Raw genomic sequence first — 21,520 nt, 5'->3', positions numbered from 1 at the left:
AAACAGGTAATCGACAGAGATTACATAAGTTCGATCACACTTTCATTTGACATGGAAAAAAGCCTGAGATTTGTTTTATTTGTGTTTAACATCATACATAACTATGTGAACATGTGAACAGAAACAGCTGGGTTACAACTGGCCTTTGAACGGCTTTGAATCTGATCAGTAGTTGATTGATTAGGGGCAGAAGTTTGTGATCATAAATGCAGCCTATTGGCTAAGACTTATTAAAGATTTGCCATGAGATAAAGAGCAATAAAACATGATTGTGCTGCTAACAAAACAAAAAAGACCAGGATATGTATTTAAGAATGATCAGTAAATACAAATCAGAAGAACAAACCAAAACATTGTAATCTGAGACCCCCGATGGAGATCTGACCTAATTAATCCATACAACAAACAATCACAAAAGACACTTCTCAGCTTTGGCTGGTTCAGACTGAAATTTAACGAACAGTAGAAAACCCAAGAAAATCTCACAACTGGAATGGTTTAAAATTCCTCAGATACAACCAGGGACCAGACAGTGAGCAGATGCAACTAACTCACTAGTGCTTGTAACAGGAGGAGCGTTGATTTAATGTGTCACTGCTTGGACACCCCCCCACCCACAAACACCCAGTATGAATGAACATATTCCTCAGCATCACGTTTTCAAAATATGTCTAAACACAGCTATAAACGTGTGACGGGGCCGGAGGTCAACGCGGTTGAACTGGTGCTAATTCAAAGGGGCGGCCCGGCTGCCGTCTTGCTGGTCTGCTTGGGATTCATTGATAAGCGTCTTGGTTCAATCGGGCCAGATCTGTGTAATTGGAAATTTAAAATCTTCTGCCACCAACCTAAATGACAAACAAATTCCCCCTCTCACGCGGCACGGTGGAGGATCGCTCCGGAAGATTGTCAGCTACGGACAATCTAAATGCAAATGCGGGTGATTACTTCTGGCGGCCCCGACAGCCAATGAGGCTGTTAGCTGTGTATTCGTGGGAGACGTCACGGTGCGGGGTAGATGGGGACATGTGCAGGGGGCTCCTCGGACGTTTCCAGGCTCCTTCACACCGTCCACGCCTGCTGGCAGATTGTTAATTTGTCTTAACGAACACATTCCTGCTGCTTTGCTCTTTGTAACGACGGCTTACATTGGCAAAAGCCTGGTTACTGTCTGACAAGGCCGCACTCTCTGTATTTACCGCTCTTCCCAGAGAGTTCCCTGTTAATATATCTAAACCGAGTCCCATGAGACGGCGATTAAGATGGCGACGCTTCACCTGGAAGACGTTCAAGTCTCCCTGGCGCTGCTCCATCACTCGGCGAGCCAAGCTGTCGAAGCCGCGAAGGAGCCAAGGGCAAGACGTGTCAGGAGAGGAAACTGATGTCCGTTTTCTAAAACTGTCTTTGTTTTTCACATAACCATCAGCGTTTCAAGTCCAGGCTTTGTTTTTCATAATACCTCGTCTGAAAAGTGGTATTTGGCAGCCCACAACTCATATTAATATTCATGAAATGCTGATTAATATGCCAGTCAAACAGATTACATTGGTTACTGACTAATCAACAATATAGAGGAAGAGTACATATGATGCCCCTTTGTCCAACTCACCTTCCACCTTACCAAACATTAGATATAGTAAAATAAATTGAAACCTGTTCATAAATCTGCCATTAATGGTTCAATATTGAAGCATTGTAACAAAGTAAATTATACTTTACATCTTCACTTTCAAACAGGACAGATCTGTCATTCACACATTTAGATTCGTTGTGTTTCCCGTCTGAGATCCATCTCTCAATCGAGACCGAAATAGAAACATTTAAGAGAACAGACTTAATTTGTTCAGCCTTTGAAAATGGCTGTGATCTTTCATTACGAACTTCAAAGCGGAGTAAGCCATCAATAATTCTGCTAGAGGAGCGAGCCGTTGGCGTCCAAGGCTCGGGAAATTATTCTCGACATCTCGGTTCCTTTAAAAAATATAATTCAGGCAGATCTCAGGAGGCTTTTCTTGTGCCAAAGCAAGAGTAAACATCTGGATTACTTTCACAGTCTCAGCTATAGGAAGTATTTCAGCAGATGTTATTAATCGTGTAACTTTTGACGCAAAGGTTTATTTTTCAGAGAATTGCAGTTAAGCTTGCAGTATTGGAGTTATAATTTGGACATACCTTGATAAACAGATGCCTCGAGGTAATTAATTCCCCTCTCTAAATCCATTGGAAAGATCTTACAATAACACATGCTTTCTTGAGATATGCTGAGAAATATTTTAACATAAATCTCAAAGGAATCGATGAAAATAGATATTGTCACAATGTGTCTGTTTTTTGTGGAAGTGAGACATCTAATGAAATAAACGCTGGCAGTTTGTGTGTAATTACTTCTCCTCGAAAAATGTCCTCTCCTCCAGGTTTCAAGGCCTTATTGCGGGGGGACAGTGTGGACGGTATCAGTGTTTTGCTAATCGCCTTCCGACACCAGATTTGCAATGTAGATGAAGCCGTATTTTTCATTAGATCTTCCTCCAATGACGCTGTTCTTTCTCTGACACTGCTCGAGGATAAGCCAGTCATCTCTGTCTTTGGGAGTGTTTATATGTGTGTGTGTGTGTATATACTCCAGCGACCCTGCAATCAGACGGATGATGCAAGACTGGAAGTAACCTTTGCAATTATGCACGAACCACATTATTCCTCCCTTTATCTGGCAGAGCTTTATTAGAGATAAATACATAAATAAAACCCTGCACAAGAGTTGAAACAAGTGTAGAAGATGCCGGACGGAAAATTGCCAGGAAAGATTAAATGATAAAGAACTGGTGCGTCTTCATACACATGTTGATAAGAAACATTGAGATTATAGTGTTGCTCTCATGTTGTGGTTAAAGGGAGACAATAATTAGGTCACTCAGCAGAAGGGCTCTGCAGGGCTGAGGTGATGTACTGGTGCCATCTAGTGTCGCGTTAAAACACAATCCTCTGGTTTGAGAGACGCCTGGAGACGGGCACTTTTTCTGCCCAGGAGAGCAGGAAAATACTACAGCCACCCTGCCAGCACAGTGAAGCCCACAGGCGGCAGCAGACTGAGACACGTGATTTATACTGTCACCACATTGAAGAGCTATAACTGTATATACAAAATTAACATTATATATACCGTGAAACCTGGTCACTCAATCCCAAATTGATACAGAAACTGCAAACGACACAGAGCATAAGAACATAAAGTGTCCAATCGAGAGGAGCCCATTCACCCCATCGTGCTCGTTTGGTGTCCATTAATAACTAAGTGATCCAAGGATCCTATCCGGTCTGTTTTTGAATGTTCCCAAATTGTCTCTTCAGCCACATCGCTGGGGAGTTTGTTCAGATTGTGACGCCTCTCTGTGTGAAGAAGTGTCTTGTTTTCTGTCTTGAATGCCTCGAAGCCCAATTTCCATTTGTGTCCCCGGGTGCGTGTGTCCCTGCTGATCTGGAAAAGCTCCTCTGGTTTGATGTGGTCGATGCCTTTCATGATTTTGAAGACTTGAATCAAGTCCCCACGTAGTCTCCTCTGTTCCAGGGTGAAAAGGTTCAGTTCCTCAGTCTCTCAGTAGGACTTTCCCTTCAGACCTGGAATAAGTCTGGTTGCTCTCCTCTGAACTGCCTCTAGAGCAGCGATATCTTTCTTGAAGTGTGGAGCCCAGAACTGCACACAGTATCCAGATGAGCTCTAACTAGTGCATTGTACAGTCTGAACATTACTGCCCTTGTTCTCAATTCTACACTTTTGACATGGTGAGATGCATGCTGGGAATAACAAGAAAAAAAAACTAAATACGTGACATCATTGAAAGCGTGAAGATGTTACAATGGCGATGGGTCAGACACACTGAGAGAAGAACAGATCAAAATTGGACAGAGGAAGCTTTCGATTGAATCCCAAGAGATGAAGAAAGACCTAGAAGTTGACTGTATAAAATAACCACATCTGCATTGCTTTGGGAAACAAATTTTTTATTGTTGCTAAAAAATATTCAATGAATATTTAGTCCCTCAATAACACTGTATACTTAAATACAAGTTTATATATAAAAGTTACGCATAATGTTTTCTGAGTCATCCTGTGGATTCTTTGTGAAATCTCATCCTTCAGGGCAGGCGGTGACACTGTCGATACTGTGGTGACGCTCGGCCAACAAGTACCAACACATGGAACAAGTTCGATGTAAACAGCATCTAGTACAAAATTTCTCCCTTTTCATTTCAATAGTCTCCGTGTAAAGGAGGCAGAAGGCACACGGAATGGTTTTTAAGGCAATCGGTGACAAGTGTGGGCTGTATTGCTAAAAGACCCATGTTTGCATAGTCTATTCACTAGGAAAGAGCGTTTTTAGATCAGTTTTGGAAACAAGAAGTTGAAACTGTTTGAAATGCAGCGGCAACTTCTGTACAGCCAAACTTTGGATTACAAACACACAAAATAAGAAAAGGTATTTGCATTGACCTGTTGTACCATGATATCTGAATTAAAAACAAAAAAAAACTAAACTGTCCATTGGGGTTCTGGTCTCATGCTTAAAGATTGGCCCAGGCAAGACGAGGTTTGGAAAGATTTGGCGCCTTTTTTTATTGACGCCAGCGACAGAACGGATGGAGGGATGGACTGGACTGGAGGAGTAAGGCATCGTGGGGACAGAACTTCATTTGGACCCGCTACGCGTGTCAAAGGGGCTTGGGGTTTAGGATGTGTCCTCAAGCATCGACCCAAGACGTTTAAATCTACTGGCACTTCTGTATTTAAATGCTCGAGTCGAATCCAGTCCTTTACACGCACGACTGAGACGGAGCGGAGGGTCCCGAAAGCAGCGGACCCTCACAGAGAGCGGACGTCAGGTCAGAGCGAACGCACACAGGGGGAGACGGCTCCCGTGAGGCAGTGGTTTAAGAGAAGCAATGGACAACGACATTAATAACACAACAACAGCACACACATGAATATATACACAGCATGACACACGTGTGCCCAGCAGGCAGCAGATGTTAAAATACACAACACTGTGAGACTAGTAATGATGGGAAGAGCGATAGAGATAATATTCTGTATTTATTACAGTCTACGTCTAACAGACGGCAGTCGTCTTCAGCACAGCGTCTTCACATGAACCCAGAGCTGGAAGAGAGCAGAATAGTCAGTAAATAAACGTATGTTGAATTATGTCAACCAATTGTTCATAAAATGACTTTGAATTAAAGAGACTTTTCAGAGCCGAGATCATTCATTCATCGTGCCACCGATCTAGATGCACTCTAAAATGAGGATTTGACCCCTGTCCGATCACAGCTCTCTCCCCGCCCTGCTCTCATCATGTGAATCGGAGGCTCCTGCTTGTTCTCGGTCCCGGCGAGATCAAAGACAGACAGACAGACAGCGCGCGCGCGCGAGAGAGACAGACAGACTCAACGGGCAAAATGTATCTTTTAGTTTTGCTTAATAAAACAAAAGGACAAAAAACACTCCTTCAGAAGAAGCTGAACGAATACATAACTACTGAAAGAAACCAGGGCTTACTTTTTACGGTCTTTGTCTTTCTTGATGCTCACGTTGGCCGACGTGTTGAAGGCCTGCGCCTGGAGCAGCTCTGTGGCGGCTTTTCTCTTGCTGAACGTGTTGATCTCGTCCTCCAGCAGCTTCCTCTTCTCCTCCAGCTTCATCCTCTCCTCCTGGTGCACCCGTTTCAGGTGCTCAAACTTGCCCTGCAGCTGAGGACGACACGGGGAGCAGGTTACTGCACTGCGGCGCTCGACCACAAGGGGGCAGCAAACGCACACACAACGCAATGACAAGAAGTTGAACAATAAGCAGAGAAGTCTTATTACACATCTGTTGATTTTCATTATCATAATTGTTTAATGGCTTTTATAGTTAAATAGGTCAGGTACTGAAACCACACTTTTTTGGCACATGTTTATTAATATCGATCAGTTCTCTGCTGTTCTGCGATTGTGAGACGGGGGTGTTGTGTAGCTACCTCTCTCTCTGCCTCCTTCAGCTCCGTCTCCTTTTCCTTCACTCGCTGCACGAACATCTGCCTCATCTCCTCCTCCCTCCTCTGCAGGTCCCCCAGGAACTCCTGCCGCTTCGTCTCGTAGGTCTGCTGCAGGCTGGGGGGGCACACACACACATAGACCACAGTGAGACCCCCACTCTCCCAACACAGACACACAGAGCACAGTGAGACCCCCCCACGCTCCAAACACAGAAACACGCGTATTAATTTAAAGCACAAAACCTACAGTTCATAAAGTATTGTGGTAACACTATACTGCATACGAAGGAGTACAACGGAAATCATGTTTTAATGTGTTTGGCATCTCCAGGTGTGGCCGAGAGGCGCTCCCAGTGTGACTATGGTTCCACCCATGATGCGATATAAATACCAGTTAGCGTGTGTAACCTTAACACACTCGGCCTGCGCTCTACAGTTCAGTCTGAGTTTAGTTTACAAAAGACAAAGTTTTGAAGTCCAGTAAAGCCGTCCACACTAACACACAACCCACGGGTCAGGAGCGCAGGACGGCCTCGCATCGTTTCAAACCTTCCTCACGTCCTGGTTGTCATACTTGTTCTGGGTGTCACCTCAATGGAAACAAAGTCATTGTATTTTGGGATCGCCTGAGGCTGGGGAGTAACGACGCACATCATCCCTGCATGTTCAACAGCTGGCAATCACGCCCTGCCTTGTGAATTTCCCACAATCCTCTTGGCTCAGCAGGCAGCAGATCGGCCCTGGTGTTCAGTTAATGGAAGACTAAAGTGTAAAGGAGACTCGTGACGCCGGACGAATTGTGTCCTTCTACACCTGCCCTCCCGGAGAGAGCGGCCCATTCAGGGGGTCCCAGGAATGGGTTTACAAACCCCAGCCACCAGACCTGGAGCAACGCATGCAATGGTGGCAGAATATGCAATAATCTGCTTTTTAATTCATGATTAAAAATGAGCAAAGGATTTCATCCCCGGCTCTTTCAGTGCACAGGAGGGATGGAAATACAACCCATCTGCAGCCCAGGCATCAGGATTCTCATTACCTTTCTTCTAGAGCCAATTGCAGATATAGGTCAGAATTAAAATAGGTCCGCAGATTCAAAAATAAAGCCCTGAGAGAGATGAACCGAAGGATGTTTTCCACATCAAAACATCAAAACAACTAAAATAAAACATGTATAGGAGGAAAGAAACACAAGGCAATAATCCTTGAACCCCTGCGCTCCTTAAAAAGCTCAGAGCGTGCAATCTGGTGGTCGGTGGAGCCGTTTTTAAGAGCCAAGTGGAATCTGAGGAATGTGCGGCCGTGTGGGGTTAAGTCAACAAGCTCAGAGTTTCGCTCAGTTTTGAGGGAGATTTGAGGAAAGTGGATCTAAATCAAAGAGCCGGAGAATCTAATGCACCGCCGGGTATTTATGTGCAAAACACGACGCCCTTTACAGGGATTTACACGTGTAACATTTTGTTTAAGGAGGCCAAATGTATTACACATTTAAATAAGTTAAAAGATTTTCACAGGGAAACTAAACCTAATGAAGTTTCAACCAAGTGTCTTTTGAGTCAAACGCACAGTGTTTAATCCAGGCACCTACTACAGACCCGTGTTTTATTCAAGTAAACGTTCGCAATTGAACCAAACCAAACCCTTTAACATACAACTGCGAGTTCCCCGATTGATCTGAACACGTGAGGCTGCACACGGAGTCTGATCTCTCAGCTCACATCCAACACGTCTCTCCGAGAGCACAACAACATCCACTGACCCCCCCCGGTCACAAACGGAGACAACAGTCAGCTGCTGTGTGACGCTGTGAAGATTGCGTCGTCTTGAACACGTGAACTGATTTCCCAACACTATGAGCAGAAGCAGCACCGATATCTGTTCGAATTAAGACAAACACGGCTTAAGGTTTAGAAGATTTGGAAAAGCCATCATGTAGGAGAGTACATCAATTAAATCATCCTTATTATTAAGCCAAATTAAGAACTTAAAAAACAACCAACCAACCAGGTGTCAAGGTTGTTTATCCCAGAAGCTCAAAACGTCCCCCTTAAATGGATAATCCAATCTTCATAAACGGATTGTAATTCAACAGAACATTTTAAAATGCCAATGTCCAGTGTTTTCAATAATGTAGGCCTGGGAGTAAAGGCACAGGTAAACTAATTAGCCACGGACTGGCAGAGCAACTCAACATCAATTTGATTTCATTATATAACAGTCCATTCAGTTCCAATCCATGAAAATTCCTGTACAGTTGCTTATAATATAAAACATGACTGAGCACAAGCACCGCATCAGATTGTAACGCAGGATGCGTTTCCACAGTTTTACGGCAATTAAAACCACCCACACTCGTGCTGTATTTACACTATCATCATTTCCCGACTCGTTTGGAAAAGCGATCAATCCGGATGGCACCACGCCCCCTCGCTGCACACGAGACCCCCCCGAGACTGTGTCGGGGCCCCCGTCTGAGAGGAACCAGCTGAACTCCCGCCTCACAGCCTCCCTGACGTCGGTGAAAGCTCAAGAGATGCGGCTCCCGATGACGCTGCCGGGGAGCGTGTGACTCATCACACCCGAGGGCGTCGACGCGGCCAGGTAATCATGACACCGCTTGGCTCAGCGCCTGAACGGTGTAAGAGTTTAACTTTAATCAGGACTTTTTAGTTCTTGCATTTGTTGTAATGTGTTGACACGCGTTTACTGTTCGATCCCTGCAGGTCATCCTCGGTACGGACATCTGCCAGTAAATATAGAGTACAGTATTTTCCCAGTATTCCCAGTGCCCCACACACACAACTCTCCGTACACACAGTGGTCACCCAAGGGGGCTGTCAAGGCCTACCTGACGGGCTTGCTCTCGGGGTCCGTGTCCTTGAAGCCCATCTCCTCCAGCTTGCAGCGGCGGTACAGCTCGTAGTGGCGCGTATGCGTCTGCTCCCGCAGGTCCTCCATGTTCACGCAGATCAGCATCTCTCTCAGCTTCACGAAGTCGCAGTGGTTCTCGTTCTCCACTAAACACAACGGGAAACCACATCCGCTCATCCCTGACGCTCGACAGACCGCACAATAAACGGGCTGCAGCCACAGGCCACACAACAATTTGTTTTGTTTGGTTGTTAATTGATTATACACAGTTTAAATGGGAAAATCCCTTTAAGCACATTTATAGAAAGAGGCGATATGTAGCTGTAGACCCACAGAGAGATCATTCATCGCTGGATTATATTTCCACTGGGTCTAAATTTTAATTTGAGACATCAGAACATTAACTTCTCACTATTCATTTTAATTAAGCTTTGAATGTTAAAAAAGAAGATTACCTTGCACAACGCCCCAAGGGTACTGTCGGGCTTTCACCATTTTGTTTCCGATCTTCACCTCCTCTGTGCTGCCAACGACAGCGAAGGGCAGGTGACCCTGAAGATACACAGACACGGGTCGATTCAAAGGCGTGGGCAATTCAGACTACAAAGTAGGCAACACAAGGGCGCTGGTTTGAGGACAACAGGGAGCCACGAAGGATCGCATCTGTAATTTGATTGTGTCAGCAGTTTTAATTTAGTCACATAAATGGGAGTGTCGTGCATTGAGCAACCAGACTTATTCCAGGTCTGAAGGGAATGTCCTACTGAGAGACTGAGGAACTGAACCTTTTCACCCTGGAACAGAGGAGACTACGTGGGGACTTGATCCAAGTCTTCAAAATCATGAAAGACATCGACCACATCAAACCAGAGGAGCTTTTCCAGATCAGCAGGGACACACGCACCCGGGGACACAAATGGAAACTTTGCTTCAAGGCATTCAAGACAGAAAACAGGAGACGCTTCTTCACACAGAGAGGCGTCACAATCTGAACAAACTCCCCAGCGATGTGGCTGAAGAGACAATTTGGGAAAATTCAAAAACAGACTGGATAGGATCCTTGGATCACTTAGTTATTAATGGACACCAAACGAGCACGATGGGGTGAATGGCCTCCTCTCGATTGGACACTTTCTTATGTTCTTAAGGGGATTCCTCTCAGTTCTCCGACTTCTGACCATTAAGAAGGACTCCTGTACGGCCGACACAGCACTCTTAAGACACTCACGTTCATCGCCGTGTTGATCTTGGCCACTGTCTCGTCATCGATGGGGAACTGGTAGATCTGGACGCCGTTGCTGACCAGCTCGCTCATGATCTTGATCTTGAATTTGTGCAGCTCGCTCTTGGAGATGGTGTCGGCCTTGGCGATGACCGGGATGATATTGACCTGAATAGATACAGTCCAGACAGAAAACCGTCACGTACAGCACTAAATCACATGGGGGGGGGGGGGGGGTTAGGGGGAGATAAACACGTCCTCTTGGTGATGAAAAGTCTACACAACCATCTCAAGAGGGTTTGTCCGATCAATACCAATCTGAACCCGGGGTTAAAGGCCGCCTTAGCGTTTAAAGCCGAGCATAAAGGATGACACACGATGACACGTCAAAGAGCCAGTTTTAGCCAGACTGCTACACAAACAGGCTCTGTGGGTAGAACAGGTAGAACCGAGCACATCAATCACATCCAAGTCACTCGCATAATCCTAGAAAAGAAACGCTCCACCCAAACCTACATGCACACTCTGAACAGCGTCACCTCGGTGCCAGAGCCCAACAGCAGTTTGAGCACAAAATAGCTTTTTATTTTTACAACTGGACCTTATTATAGTTTCTCAAGTCCTCCAGTGTATTCTAAGGACTGGCGCACACAAACACACACACATTCATATGCGCCGTCACAACCTGAAGACTGAAAAAGACTGAAGTCAATGCGATCAACAGGCTTTCTTGTCTGTGGCGGAGACACCATAGGGGCTTTGGAGAAACGCAAGACCATTATTTACACATAATTTAGACTAAACAGAATCGTGAAGATAAAACCGTTAAAACCCGGGGCAAATGTGCTGCTGACTCATGACCTGGGAAGTCTATACATAAATAACTAAATAGTTTAGCCGTCATAACCAAATCAGACTCAAGTGCCAAACTTTCTTTCAAGAGAACTGCATTAACTAGTGGCAATAGAGTTGTTAGGATTTGTTTCTGTGCTACTTATTGAGTGAAAAGCAAAGCTGCAATTAAATCACTGCCCTCAATAGGATTACATGTTCAACTCAGACCCACTTAAGAGGGTATTAAGCCATCCACTGAATATACTTTATTTGATATAAATATATAAAACAATAAAAAAAATAAACAAACCCACGCAACATCAATGGCTAACATGTTTAAATGTTATCTTTTACACGTGAGGCAGTAAAATCCTAACAAAATTAAAGTTATATATTAACTGTTCATGTATAATCGTTCGAGGGGGCGTGGACACTCAAAAATAATGTCTTATGTAACTGTCTTTAGTCATCATTTATTTTAGAAAAGAGAACTCAACAGGAAATGCAAATAAAAACTAAATAAGAGACTTGGTACAATAATAAAAGTAGGCCTACACGTATATTTTTGAACGTCTCACTTCTCTCTTGTATAACGAGCTCTCGGACTGGAGTTGTTTGGGAGATATTTTGCAGTAAATATTTATTTTTCTCCTGATAATCGTGTGTAATAACCCAGGCATGCGATCTGAAACCAGGGGGAGCGGCCCGGACTCCGGCACAGACAGACGCATGCGTAACTTTGTGTTAGACTGAAAAAAGTTTCAGTGCAGATGTTGTTGTTGTTGTTGTGGTTTTGTTTTTGGCTTCTCAAGCACAGAGTAAAGATCTCCACCCTCGAGAAGTAACACTGCATATGAACTTCACTTACGAGGCCGGTACGTTCAGGAAATATGCATTTGCTGGAAGAAAGGAAGCTCATTTCTATGGTCATTAATATCTCGGGTTGCATTTACTTTAACATATTCGTGAAATATCACAACAGCAGTCGTGTGTTGTTCGGACAAGCCCCTATAGAAGTAGGTGGAAGACACTCGTGGGTTTGACTGATGGAGTTTAATTGGCCTTAATCACTGAGGTTTACGGGCTGTTTGATCTCACCAAACGGCCTTTACTTGGGGGAAAACCTGACGCACGTTAATTACAAACATGTTGAGAGGGACGGCGATGGACAATATCTACTTGTGTTGCTGATAAAAGATTAAATCAACAGCATTTTCACATCTCTTTCAGCCCAAACCACGTCGCCATAGAGCCCTGAAGCTTCTTGATTTGGAACGCAATATTTTATGGCCAACTTGTACGTATTGTACTTTATTAACTGTTTCCTGAAGAAAGACATCATCTGAACCCCCGCCTCACTCCTCCGTTTCTCAGTGTTTTTGGGACTGAAAAAACACGTTATTGTATCACGATCATCCTACACACCAAGACAACACTTCCCATCCAAGATCATCACCCCCGAGGGTCTGTGATGCGATGAAGTCACAGAAGTTTTGAAACGTGTTGGTTTCACGTCACGCTTTCAGGAAAAATGGATACGAATAAAGATTCCTTTCACTGAGATACTGAGTATGTTGAACTGTGTGTTATATAAGTGATCAAGACCTGCGTCTCCACACGGTTGTGCATTACGGGGGATAGATATCTATTTAGAGAGAGAGAGAGAGAGAGAGAGAGAGAGAGAGAGAGAGAGGAGGCGGAGGAAAAGGATGTATATATATAATAATATTAATAAATAGGACAGTAAGTGCTTCTCTCACAGCAAATCGCATAATGAACTGGTCCGAGGCAGCTGGGGTGTAATCCCTGCCATTGCACTACATTATTTAAAAGTTTTATCCGAAAGAGAACAGCGGCAGCACTTTCACCTGTGTCCAGTTGTTGAACATTGAAACATGCGCTTGATCGCAATCATTAAAGGCATGTTTTCGATCCTCTATATCCGCACGCTGACGATCATCACACATGCAGGCATCGGGCGGTCAGAGTCACGTAGTAAATGAGGGAGTAAAGACCTCCGAGACACGTGAGAAACTCTCTCACCTTGCTGTCGAGCTTCTTCATGGTGACCAGGTCCAGGGACTTGAGCGAGTGTCCCGACGGCGCGATGAAGTACAGGCAGGCGTGGATGCGCGAGTCGTGGTAGTTGTGCAGCGAGCGTTTGATCTTCAGCTCCTCCTGCAGGTATGTCTCGAACTGCGTGTCGATGTAGTCCACCACGTGCTGGTAGCTGAGGAGGAAACGGCAGCACTGGTCAGGGGGAGACACTTAGCACCGAAACTACACCCCCACCTGGATGACAGCCAAGCACAGCAAGACACTGGAAGACGCTCCTGCTGTCTGTGGATTGCTGTTGTTTCCAGACCCTTGTAGAAGCAATAAACATCTAGAAAGAACCACTTAATACTTTAGTGAACCTAAAAGTATCTAATGTTTACGACAATTAAATGTAAGCGATCACCAAGGGATTAAAACAGACCAGTGGGATTCCACCGTAAGATACAAAAGTATGAACGTATAATATCACCCTTGCCTTTCTTGTTTGTTCATCTGATCCCCGAAGCCCACCGTGTTGACGATGGTGAGCTTCAGCCGGACGTTGCTCTCCTGCAGGTCGTAGGTCTGGGCCCTCAGCTTCACCTTGGGCTCGAAGTGAGAGGACTCGAAGTTCTCAAAGTTGGTGTTGAACAGCGTGTCCATGAGAGTCGACTTGCCAATTCCCGTCTCACCTGGAGAACGCAGACACACCTTAGAGGCTACGACTCCTACTACACCTCCTTATGAACGGGCTGAATCGATACATCAGCATCGTACAGCTTCCTCGCTTGCATATTCTTAAGCACACATCTGTCTTATTTTAAACTAACGATGCGAGAAAACCAAGGTCAAGCGATCGAATATAAACACATCTGCAGCTTCTGTTGTGCGGGACAAATGTAAACACACAAAGAAAAAGCTGAAATGCTGTTTAGTGGAAAACAAGACGGCTGCTGAAACAATGAGCAGGATCCACACTGTGCTATAAAGCATCAACGCCTCAAATCAAAAGCAAACCCTCACCGATGCACAGGATGTTGAAGCAGAAGCCCTGGCTCGTGGATTTGTTCACCAGTTGATCTGGCAAGCTGTCGAACCCAACATGGCCAGACAGGGAGAGTGGACGGGCATTTTTATCCTGCTGGTAAACAAACACACAACAGATATTTAACCAGGCAGAAGGAAGACTATACATTGATGTGAACGATGGAGATTGTCTAAATAGGCTACATGAGCGAGAGGACATTATTAAACCTTGTTGATCACTACACATGTAATACCCATCATGCACTTGCTCAATTCTCCAGTGCGGATCGCGTGTAGGAATAGATGCAGTGATGTGCTTTGAAAACCTACCTGATTGACAAGATTTGTTAAAATTACTATTTAAAATGTAGTTGCCTTTTATATCTTTATTTACTGTGAGGAATGCAAAGTACGCCACCGTCACAGAGCACATATAGTCTCACTACACCCCCCCTGCAGACTGCGAGAGAGTTTGTCTTTCGCTATTAAAAGGATCAAAGCAATTTCTGATACGACTCTTAGCTGACTTACTGGATGACCTTGATCTCTGGAGAGACTGGATACAGATAGAAACAGGGGAAAAGCACCAGCATTAGACTGACTGTACTGTCATTTATTCCTACAGTAAAACACGGCAGTAACAAAAGGGAAAGGGGGGGTTTGTACCTTGTGTATAAAACAAACTTCTGAAACAGTTTAATTGGAATAGCTTTGATTTGTTACTTTGTCTTTTAATCAAACTGTGTTAAAAATGAGTCTATCTTCAAGGTTTGAATTGTTGGAATAACCATATAAATACAATATAAATAAAATATTAACTTAATTTGTTGTTTTGCAAGATCAATTATGTACTTTACATGTTAAGTGTGTGTAAGGCTGTGATACACACAGGTGACCTGAATGTGCCTTACATGTGTGGGTAAACTTTCATTAAGGATTGCTGCAATTGGGATAACAACAACAAAGTTAAACTAAAACAGCTGGATGGCACCAAAATACCGCTGTGTAGCAAAGGAAAGAAACCCCTTCCAAACCTATCAAGATAACCTTTTTTCCCAGGCCGTTTTACAAACTAAAGATCTCTCAATGTGCAATAATAACCCATACAGGCAAACTGTGCCACCCTGTCCTGTGCCCCTTGTGACCATCTGTCTCCAGCAACTCCTCTCTACCAGACCCCCGTCCCCCCAGAACAATCCAGCACGTCATAATGTGCAGCAATAGTCTCAGCTCAGCCTTAAAGCATAGTTTTAACAGTAGATACACGCGTTTGCCTTTGTAACAGTACTGGGTATTTGCAATTACAGTGACTGCTGTGTTATCGATCGATTGCATACCCAGTGCAATCATTTTTCCTGCATTTTGTGTTTGGGAAAAGCAGTTAACTGTGTCCCAATCGCATGCTTTACATTCCTGGGTGCATTTAAGGACTTCCCCGGGACAGAAAGGCTTCTCAGTCGGATGCCCCACCCTCGTCGTCCCTTCGCCTTTCACTGGCCGAGAAAGGGCATCTCGCCTGGGTCCACTATTGATCTCTCCCTAGAAAGAAGCGTGTCCCACAAAGGGCTTCCAGCATAACACGTAGGATACGTTCGTGCAGCGCAGACGTCCGCAGCTCTGCGCAGATCTGCAAGAATCCTAGCGCACCGATTGGTGGAGCCGGGCAGAGCCGCGCACAGCTGCGCAACAGGAGCGGGAGCGCACATCTGTCCTGCAAACTAGACCAGCGCTAACATCACAACAGGAAACCGTCACCGGGCGTAATTAATAATAAACCACTGCACACAGCGTAGCAAATGTAGCCTTCTAATACGGAAAAATACTGTTTGAATAGATGCATTAAATCAAATAATCAAAAAAGCGATTTCAGGTAATATAACACATGTGCAGCTGGGGATATCAAACGGAAAACTTAAAACAGGCGGCGCTTCGTTAGGGAGTGACACCGCCCATAAAGTGTGATTGTTAATGCAATTAAGGGAAGAGTGTAATCAGTGTAAATGTTTCTCTAACTATTGTCGCATCATTCCCCCCCAACCCCACCCAAAAACGTGCAGTGGCACTGGAGCAGACACGTCGAGCACGTTGTCTTTCTTTACTTTACACGCATGCAATCCCTTAAGGAAATAAAAGAGCACGTACCAGCTGTCGGGCTACATCAGACGAGGCCATTTTTAGGGATAAAAATGTGTTATTATTAGTACTTTCTTAACTAGGAGAAAAAGTGTCTGAACAGACCAGCCCAGTCTTTTTTCCCAATAGTTTCCAGCTGAAAAATCCGGCTGGGGCAGTCGGGGCAGGAATGTGGGCATTTCCACTTGGCCTCAAACGCCAGCGCGAAGGGGTGGACTGCTAACATTGCTAATGAACTAAATCACATACATCACCATCTGTGTGGGTTAAACGGCTCGGATAGTAACTTATACTATATAATTGATTTATGATCTGAAACATAAACGTAAATATTCGTATATATCAGTGGAATATCATGCATAGTTTTGTTCTACCCCCATATCTGGAATGGTCCGTCCCGAGTCGTGAAGCCCGAGCCGTTCCGGAAGTGTGCGGTGGCTGTTTACAGTGCCGACTGGGGAGAAACTGACACCATTTTGGCTCCAGGGGGCGTCGGAGTCTGCGTTGTCTGGAGCACCGAGACTCGGAGCCAACATGGCGCCCGCAGGGATCTAGTTTCCCAGCCCACTGGTTTGCCGACCAGCCCTGGTTGCTAAGAGGCGGGGATTGTTGTCGTGCGGCTCCGGGGCGGACAGGCGAGGTCTCTCACAGCAGCCGCGCCGATGAGGGATCACCCGGGGCCGCCGCCGTCAGCTGCGTTGTTAGCCCGTTTCACAGTTTCACGCCGGAGGAGCAACGCACAGCAGCCCCCTTTTGTCTGCCCGTCGTGCCAATGGCGTCCCAGTGCACCCAAGAAGCGGTGCTCCGGTACCTGGCCGAGCGAGGGGGACGTGTGAGCAACGCGGAGCTGATCGACCACTTCAAGCCCCTGCTGCCCAGCGAGCCGGCCAGCAAAGCGGCGGCCAAGGAAGCTTTCAAGGGCTTCGTGGACACCGTGGGCTTTGTGAAGCCGGAGAACGGGGTGAAATACGTGTTTCTCAAGAAGAAGTACAGGGATGCGCTGAGACCGAGCCCCGGCGGGGAGGCTGATGGAGAGAGTCGGGGTAGTGGATTAACGGGAGCGGGGCAGGTCTCTCCCACCGGTCCAGCTGTGGTTAACGGGGTTAGGAGGGACCCGGGATCTGGCCAGTCTGCATCTGCATCTGCATCTGCATCTGCACGCTTTGGTCCAGATTGCGTTACTGCTTCTACGTCTCCCATTATGAGACCAGCTAGTGTGGAGGAGTGTGCGAAAAAGGCTGCAAACGAGGATGCAAAACCAGAACTATCTTTCATACCTGACACAGGTGTGGGAACTGACAGAGAGTCTGGGAGGAGTCTCTTCCCACACCGTGTTCCCGGACCTGTTCCCAAAGTGATTGTGGTTCCAGAGAACTGGAGTGTGTCAGTCATGGGCAACAGTCCCGCCGCCAGCTCCCAGCAGGGACAGGGTCCTACCAGCACGGATTCCCATGAAGGTGGACCGCAGAGTCTGGCTGAAACTGGTCTACCGCACATAGCCGTGACAGAGGCATTTCCTGCACACGCAAGCCTGGAAGGGGAGAAGGATCACGCCCTCAAACGAGGTAATGCATCTTCAAGTTGGGTAACGTGTACAGATTCAGCTGCAGAGGTGCCTGCCAGCGAGCTTGAACTTGATCGCATACAGGGTGTGGATTCCAGCACCGATTCCCCAGCGCCGGAGAGCCTGCCTGAAGAGGAAGACGGTGATCTGGGAGCTGGCAAAGGTGTGGCACCGATGATTTCCAGGCGGAGAGCTTCCAAGGGGTCGCAGCGCAGCCTCTTATCCAGTCACCCGTCCGAGGAGGGGGCCGAGGACGGTCAGGTGGACGCGGGGGGCGACGGCTACACCCCGAGGGGCAGTAGGAGGAACTTTAGAGAGCTGCTCATCAACAGCTCCCCCCAACTCCGGCGCAGCGTGGTTTTGAAGAACCCCGGGTCGGTGTCGGCCAGGCAGAGGGACTCGGTGAGGAGTGACAGCGACTCGGCCTCCCTGATGTCCTCCACCGATGAAGACGGTGGCTCGGTGACTCTAGACCCACTGGAGCACGAGTGGATGATGTGTTCCTCTGACGGGCACTGGGAGAGTCTCCATCGCCTGCTCTCCTGCGAGCCCAACCTCATTGTCAAGAAGGACTTCGTCACAGGCTTCACCTGCCTGCACTGGGCCGCCAAACAAGGCAAGCCGGAGCTCATCGCCTTGCTGGTCAACTTTGCCAAGCACCACGCCGTGCCACTGAACATCAACTGCCGCTCCAGTGCTGGCTACACGCCCCTGCACCTGGCAGCCATGCACAACCATGTGGAGGTGGTGAAGCTGCTTGTGGGCGCCTACGATGCCGACGTGGATGCCAGGGACTACAGCGGTAAGAAGGCCTGGCAGTACCTCGGGCACAGCGTGGCCGAAGACATACGGGAGATCGTGGGTGCGGGCGGCGACTTGGATGCCGAGAACGTGGACAACGTGGCGGGGCGCTGGAGGCTGTCCAAGGTCCTGCCCGCCAACCTGATGCCACTCAAGCTGCTCAACGTCCCCGAGGAAGATGCCTGCGACGCCGGGGGCCCCGTGAGGCCCAAGTCTGTGTACAGGAAGACCTCCATCAGCAGGATTAAGCCCAAGCTCCACAAGATCAAATTTAAGACACAGATCATTCACACCACCTCTTTCAAAGAGATGGAAGAGGGGGACAGGCCGCTGAAGAGCCCGGGGAAGTCCCGGCCCAAGTCGACTCTGTTTGGGTGAAACTGATTGTCTAAAAGGTGTAGTATTATAGAGGAATAGCACTGCCACTGCAATGAAGTGAAGGTAGATGCTGAAAAGGGTGCTGATTACAGCAATTAGCTATTTGTGTAATGGAAATCATACGAAACAGGTTTAATTTATAATTGATTGATTTCTGACACACCTCAGTGGTTGTTGCCATGCTGAAAGCCCTGATAGGTACTTAATCACATACTTTACGGTGCTTGCTTTAACCTGACTGCCTAAAACATTGTTTTAAAAAGCAAGTAACCATGAACTGGAAATGCAGCGTTCACCTCACAGCACGATCCGTATCAAATTGCACAACGCCAGAGAGTCGAGCATCTGCCACATTCATTGTGTTTAGAAAACAAACTGGCCCCCGGAGAACAGAGATGAGAGAGATCGATACAGATTAAAGGTTAGCGTGAAATGTGGCCGTTGGAAGATTCACTTCTGTTTCAATTACACAACCTTTTCAGTATTCTTCATTCTGCACTTGTGTACATTGTTGCTAAATTGATATTGTGAGGTGTTTGGAACACGGCTGCTCTCTTAATACTGAAGAGTGTTTCTGTGGGTAACTTTGTTAGTTTGAAACGTTTCGAAATTAGCCATTTTCTAACTGTAAGTCATTACCCCAATGTTAGTGTACTGTTAGTGTACTGTGTGTATTGTGGGCTGTGCTTTTTTACAGCACTACAAAAGAGCAACACATGCAGGCGGTGTCACCATGATAAAGCAAACGAAGCTACACAGGCGACCCTTGCCCATTGGAAAGTGTAGACGGGTGTCATCATGTGAAGGGGGTTAAAGAGAGAAATGGAAACTGCCACTGTAACACTAACTTGAAAATGAAGAACCAAACTGCGAATCGGTTCCAACAGTCTGTTCCCCTTGTGAGAGGAGAGGACGTCTAGGGATGTGGAGGTTTTCGAGGCTGTATGTTTACATCTTGTGTATTGCCATTAAGTAGAGCGCAGTAATACTTAAATGCATTTCGTGTGAGGGAATCCCATATTGGATTACTGTCTGACATCATGTTTTGGAAGCAACACTAAGGCTGTGTCTTTCCGCGGTCTGTCCTCACCCCCACAGTCGCAAACTAGTTGTGAAGTGGCGTACGCTGTGACGTACGCAGGGAGGTGCGTCTTATTGTTCCTACACCAGTCCTGGGTGGAGAAAAGGAGAGATGCTTGCTAAGTATTGTTAATATTAATAACACACGAGTCCTCTTCTAATTATAATTCATGATCTATGGAGAGATGCCTACCCTTAGGGAGTGCCAAACATAATTTAATTAACTGTCTATTAATCAAACACTTCAAAAGCTGACTGAACCAATATCAGGTACTGGGACGGATTGTATTGGTCTCTCTGTTTGGCTTGTCTGACCTGGACAATATGTGTTAGTTGGAAAGTACCATTGCTCTCTAGTGCCGTGTTTGTCATTTAAAACTAATTATATCCCCCCCCTGACAGCAGATGTTATTTTTAAAGAACCAAGCTTGGCGGTGGGAGAAGTGGTTTCAGATCTGCTCTTCTGTTCCCTTTCTTGTGGCAGTCACTGCTGCATTAAAGTGAACCGCTCTTGTTTTCAGTGGGTAAAAAGAAAAAGAAAGACAGCCGAACTTAGTGCTGAAATGGATTACAATCTAATGCCCTGTTTTAAGGTGCTACAATAAAAGCTGCTAAATTTAGACTGTGAAACATACACTCACCTAAAGGATTATTAGGAACACCATACTAATACTGTGTTTGACCCCCTTTCGCCTTCAGAACTGCCTTAATTCTACGTGGCATTGATTCAACAAGGTGCTGAAAGCATTCTTTACAAATGTTGGCCCATATTGATAGGATAGCATCTTGCAGTTGATGGAGATTTGTGGGATGCACATCCAGGGCACGAAGCTCCCGTTCCACCACATCCCAAAGATGCTCTATTGGGTTGAGATCTGGTGACTGTGGGGGCCAGTTTAGTACAGTGAACTCATTGTCATGTTCAAGAAACCAATTTGAAATGATTCGACCTTTGTGACATGGTGCGTAATCCTGCTGGAAGTAGCCATCAGAGGATGGGTACATGGTGGTCATAAAGGGATGGACATGGTCAGAAACAATGCTCAGGTAGGCCGTGGCATTTAAACGATGCCCAATTGGCACTAAGGGGCCTAAAGTGTGCCAAGAAAACATCCCCCACACCATTACACCACCACCACCAGCCTGCACAGTGGTAACAAGGCATGATGGATCCATGTTCTCATTCTGTTTACGCCAAATTCTGACTCTACCATCTGAATGTCTCAACAGAAATCGAGACTCATCAGACCAGGCAACATTTTTCCAGTCTTCAACTGTCCAATTTTGGTGAGCTTGTGCAAATTGTAGCCTCTTTTTCCTATTTGTAGTGGAGATGAGTGGTACCCGGTGGGGTCTTCTGCTGTTGTAGCCCATCCGCCTCAAGGTTGTACGTGTTGTGGCTTCACAAATGCTTTGCTGCATACCTCGGTTGTAATGAGTGGTTATTTCAGTCAAAGTTGCTCTTCTATCAGCTTGAATCAGTCGGCCCATTCTCCTCTGACCTCTAGCATCAACAAGGCATTTTCGCCCACAGGACTGCCG

General features: G+C 46.2%; 2 protein-coding genes across 5 annotated transcripts; one reads left to right on the top strand and one right to left on the bottom strand.

Annotated features, from left to right (window-relative positions):
• Positions 1 to 5,070: 5,070 nt before the first annotated feature.
• septin10 (septin 10) lies at positions 5,071 to 16,318 on the bottom strand. Of its 4 annotated transcripts, none has more exons than XM_066705980.1 (10): positions 16,165 to 16,318; positions 14,020 to 14,137; positions 13,487 to 13,688; positions 13,003 to 13,189; positions 10,132 to 10,293; positions 9,359 to 9,455; positions 8,881 to 9,049; positions 6,015 to 6,147; positions 5,555 to 5,745; positions 5,071 to 5,155 (listed from the first exon to the last, which is right to left on the bottom strand). In XM_066705980.1, the coding sequence occupies exons 1-10, from the start codon at positions 16,192 to 16,194 to the stop codon at positions 5,140 to 5,142; spliced, it is 1,305 nt and encodes a 434-aa protein (XP_066562077.1). In that variant the 5' UTR covers positions 16,195 to 16,318; the 3' UTR covers positions 5,071 to 5,139. The 4 variants fall into 4 exon arrangements, with proteins under 4 accessions (XP_066562077.1, XP_066562079.1, XP_066562078.1 ...); XM_066705982.1 differs by having other exon boundaries at positions 13,493 to 13,688; XM_066705981.1 differs by having other exon boundaries at positions 14,020 to 14,134; positions 16,165 to 16,303.
• Positions 16,319 to 16,755: 437 nt separating this feature from the next.
• On the top strand, positions 16,756 to 21,116 carry sowahca (sosondowah ankyrin repeat domain family Ca). Its single transcript, XM_066705979.1, has one exon. The coding sequence runs from the start codon at positions 16,928 to 16,930 to the stop codon at positions 18,896 to 18,898; it is 1,971 nt and encodes a 656-aa protein (XP_066562076.1). The 5' UTR covers positions 16,756 to 16,927; the 3' UTR covers positions 18,899 to 21,116.
• Positions 21,117 to 21,520: the final 404 nt, after the last annotated feature.

Source organism: Amia ocellicauda, chromosome 6, assembly GCF_036373705.1.
Source record: "Amia ocellicauda isolate fAmiCal2 chromosome 6, fAmiCal2.hap1, whole genome shotgun sequence".
Lineage (NCBI taxonomy): Eukaryota > Metazoa > Chordata > Actinopteri > Amiiformes > Amiidae > Amia > Amia ocellicauda.
The sequence above is the reverse complement of the archived record's forward strand: the minus strand, read 5'-3'. Positions and strand labels throughout refer to the sequence as shown.

Excerpts from the sequence above, each read along its gene's own strand:
- sowahca (XM_066705979.1), top strand. The coding sequence starts at position 16,928 with ATGGCGTCCCAGTGCACCCAAGAAGCGGTGCTCCGGTACCTGGCCGAG.
- septin10 (XM_066705980.1), bottom strand. The coding sequence starts at position 16,194 with ATGGCCTCGTCTGATGTAGCCCGACAGCTG. Across the intron at positions 14,138-16,164 it reads CTGATGTAGCCCGACAGCTG|CAGGATAAAAATGCCCGTCC; the intron begins GTACGTGCTCTT and ends TTTGTTTACCAG. Across the intron at positions 9,456-10,131 it reads AGATCAACACGGCGATGAAC|GGTCACCTGCCCTTCGCTGT; the intron begins GTGAGTGTCTTA and ends GTGTATCTTCAG.